We start from the raw sequence: 3,776 nt of genomic DNA, 5'->3' as shown, positions 1-3,776 counted from the left end.
ACTCTGCGGCATGATCTTTGCGTCTGCTTTGGCCTACCTTTCCCCCATTTTCTTTCCTTGACCATTAATTAATTAAATTAATTAATTTAATTAATTAAATTAATTTAATTAATCAAATTAATTAAATTAATTAAATTTGATTAATTAAATTATTTATTTTTAAGTCTCAATTTTTTGCTTCAGGGCTACCACGCGGTGTCTCTACAGTGGCCGGCCTTCTCCTCTTTGTCCTGTCTCCTTTCTGGCCTGGACAGTTTCATAGACCAGTTCTGCAGCAGCAGCAGCAGCAGCAGCAGCAGCTGCAGCAGCTGCAGCAGCAGCAGCAGCAGCAGGGCAGTGCACCTTGTGGGGTCGGAACTCGGGGGCCTTTTGGCGCTGCACTTTGCGGCCATGAGGCCGGCAGTGGTGAAGAGTGTTGTGCTGCTGAATTCCCATTTGAGGTCAGCAGCAGCAGCAGCAGCAGCAGCAGCAGCAGCAACAGCAACAGCAACAGCAGCAGCAGCAGCAGCAGCAGAGTGTTTGTTTGAGTTCTAAACTCGAGTTTATCCTCTTTAAAAGCCATTAATTCCCTACTTAAAGCCCAGAAGATGCAGCTGCAGCTTGCTGCTTGCACCTCAGCAGCAGCAGCAGCAGCAGCAGCAGCAGCAGCAGGAAGTGTGTGTGTTTGCTGCAGCGCGGAGGCGCTGTGGGCCTCGCGGGCTTCTCTGCGGAGTCTCCTTTTTCCTTTTTTGTCTCTTTTGCCTCATGCTGCTCTTCGAAAGATAATTATATCTCATTTCCTGCGGCCTTTGAAGCCAGTTGCTGTTCCTGCTACTGCTGCTGCTGCTGCTGACCCCAGCAGCAGCAGCAGCAGCAGCAGGAGCAGCAGCAGGGAAGACGGGGAGGGCGAGGACCTCTTCGGGGCCTTCTGCAGCAGCTCGCAGCTGCCGCAGGACTCCCGCGCTGCTGCTGCTGCTGCTGATGCCGCAGCAGCAGCAGCAGCAGCAGCAGCTCCTGCTGCTGTGCTGCTGCAGCCGCAGGAAACTCTCGAAGTCAAAAACAGCAAAGAGTTTCTCATCGCCCAGTTGGAGACACTTACTGCAGCAGAACTTGCTGCTAGACTCGCGTCAGCTTTATTTATTTATTTATTTATTTTTTTTTCTTTTTTAATGCTTTTATTATTCTTTTTTTAATCCTTTTAAAATCTCTTTTTAGCCTTTTCAAACCTTTTTTCTCTTTTTAACTCTTTTTTTATTCTTTTATTAATGCTTTTTAATTCTTTTCTAATTCTTCTTAATTCTTTTTTAATTCTCTTTAAACTAATTCCTTTTAATCCTCGTTTAATTCTTTTTAAATTAATTCTTTTTAATTCTTTTTAGATTAATTCTTTTTAATTCTTTTCTTCGATTTTTATTTTTGTCGTTTGTTACTTCTCAGTCCCTTTAAATATCTTTTTGTCTCTTCTTTAAGCTTTCCTTAATCACATTTTAATCACTTTTTGATCATTTTTTATCATTTTTAAAAACATTTTTTAATCCTTTTAAATCTTTTTTCTCTTTTTAAATCCTTTAAACCATTTAAAATCAATTCCACTTGAGTCCCTCCCTCTCTCTAACCAGTTCACCGCTTAAATCCCTTTAAAACAATTAAAAAACAAAAAACAATTAAAAACAAAAGCAATTAAGAACAATTAAAAGCAAGTAAAAACACTTGAACACAATCAAAAAACAATTTAAAAACAATTAAAAATAATTAAAAACAATTAAAAACAAAAAACAGTTAAAAAACAATCAAAAGGCAATTAAAAACAATTAAAGAAGAATTAAAAACCAATTGAAAAGCAATTAAAAAACTTTATTTTTTTGCTTTTTTGCAGCTTGCACTTGAGTCTGGCCCCGCCCCCCTTCGTGCCCCACTTGGCAAAAAGGGACTGTCTACTTTTGCTGCAGACTCTGGACTGCAACTTTGCTGCTGCTGCTGCTGCAGCAGCAACAGCTTTGCTGCAGCAGTCCGTTTTCCCTTTCCCTTTTTCGCACTTTTTTCCTCTTTTTGCCACTTTTTTCCAATTTTTTGACACTTTTGTTCCACTTTTATTTGCTTTTTATTTGCCTTTTATTCCCTCTTTTTTTCACTTCTATTCCCTGTTTATTTCCCTCTTATTTCCACTTTTATTTCCACTTTCACTTCGCTTTTAATGTCATTTTAGTTTCATTTTTATTTGATTTTTGTTTCCACTTTTTTGACATTTTTGGACATTTAGAGGCTTTCGCTTTCTTTCACTTTGGCTCTTTTTTTTGAATTTTCAAAATCTTTTTTTCCTCCTTTGATCTCTTTTAATCTTTTAAAATCGTTTTAAAATCTTTTTTGTCTTTATATTGTTGTCCCTTTCTCCCTTCTTTTTGTCTCCTTTTTGTTTCTTTTTATTTTCTTTCTATTTCCTTTTATTTCTTGTTTCTTTCTTTAATCCCCATTTTGTGTTTTGTTTGTCTCCTTTTGTTTCTATTTTTGTCTTTTTCATTTCTTCATTTGTCTCCTTTTTTGTCTCTCCTTTTCTTCTTTTTGCTTCTTTCTGTTTTCTTTTTGTTTCTTTTTATTTTTTAATCTCTTTTTGTCTCTCTTTTGTCTCCGTTTTATCTCTCTTTAAAATTCTTTTTTCTTTCCCTTCATTTTTAATTTCTTTTTCTTTTTTGAATCTTTTTATTTCACTTTAATCTTTTTTTAACTCTTTTTGGCCACTTTTTCTTTTTTTGGCTCATTTTTAGCGCCGTTTTCTGTCCATTGGCTCTCCTTTCAGCCCACTTTTTGATCCATTTGATCCCTTCAGTGCATTTGAACCATTTAATTGATTTAGTTCATTTAAGTGCATCCAAAATGGGATTAAAAGTTCGAAAATAGGATTTAAAATGTCTTTTTCAGATACCCGGAGGCCAAAATTGCAGAAATGCGCAGCGGCGGTCCTTTCCCTTTTCTTGCTGCAGCAGATGAGGTGTCTATGCACCTCGAGCTGCACCTGCGGCGCTGTGGGGCGGCCCCGTGGCTGCATGCGCATGCATGCAAAAGCAGCAGCAGCAGCAGCAGCAGCAGCAGCAGCGGCAGCGGCGGCGGCGGGGGGGGCGGAGACGGCAGCAGCAGCAGCCAAGGCTGCTGCGGAAGCAGCGACGGAGGCGCAGCGTGGGGCTCCGGTGGAGGGACGCAGCAGCAGCAGCAGCAGATGCAGCAGCAGCAGCAGCAGCAGCAGCAGGTTTTGAGCAGCAGCAGCAGTGTACAGGGACATGCGACGGGCGTGCGGCGGGTGCTAGGGGACCCGTTGTCTGCTGCTGCTGCTGTTGCTGCTGCTGACAGCAGCAGCTGCTGCTTGCTCCAGCCACAAAGCCTCCGGCAGCTGCATGCGCATGCACATGACCCTCTGCTGCAGCAGCAGCTGCAGGAAGATTTAGAAAGTGCTGCTGCGGCGACGGTGCAGACAGCAGCCAGCAGCAGCAGCAGCAGCAACAGCAGCAGTTCCGAGTGCTGCGATGGCAGCAGCAGCAGCAACATCAGCAGCAGCAACAGCAGGTACAGCAGCACCAGCAGTTTGCAGCCGAGCTAAATCAACAAGTGGCGCCTCAAAGCCCAGGAAAGTCCCCTAAATGCATGCATGCATGCATGCATGCATGCATGCGAAAGCCCCAAAAGGGTGCTTGGACAAAAGTCCGAAAACGCGTGCCTGCATGCGCGCATGCATGCATGAGCAGAAGCCCCAGAAATATACACGCATGCATGCGTGCATGCATGCACAGCTACATGGGCAAAAGACC

General features: G+C 42.5%; 1 protein-coding gene across 1 annotated transcript; it reads left to right on the top strand.

Annotated features, from left to right (window-relative positions):
- Positions 1-390: 390 nt before the first annotated feature.
- Positions 391-3,568, top strand: ETH_00018800 (uncharacterized protein; the record flags this gene model as incomplete). Its single annotated transcript, XM_013380293.1, has 4 exons — positions 391-440; positions 674-1,105; positions 1,856-1,987; positions 2,896-3,568. The coding sequence occupies 4 exons, from the start codon at positions 391-393 to the stop codon at positions 3,566-3,568; spliced, it is 1,287 nt and encodes a 428-aa protein (XP_013235747.1).
- Positions 3,569-3,776: the final 208 nt, after the last annotated feature.

Source organism: Eimeria tenella, genomic scaffold (assembly GCF_000499545.2).
Source record: "Eimeria tenella Houghton genomic scaffold, Eth_scaff498, whole genome shotgun sequence".
In the NCBI taxonomy this organism is placed as follows: domain Eukaryota; phylum Apicomplexa; class Conoidasida; order Eucoccidiorida; family Eimeriidae; genus Eimeria; species Eimeria tenella.
Note: the sequence above shows the minus strand (reverse complement) of the source record. Positions and strands in the feature narration are given on the sequence as shown.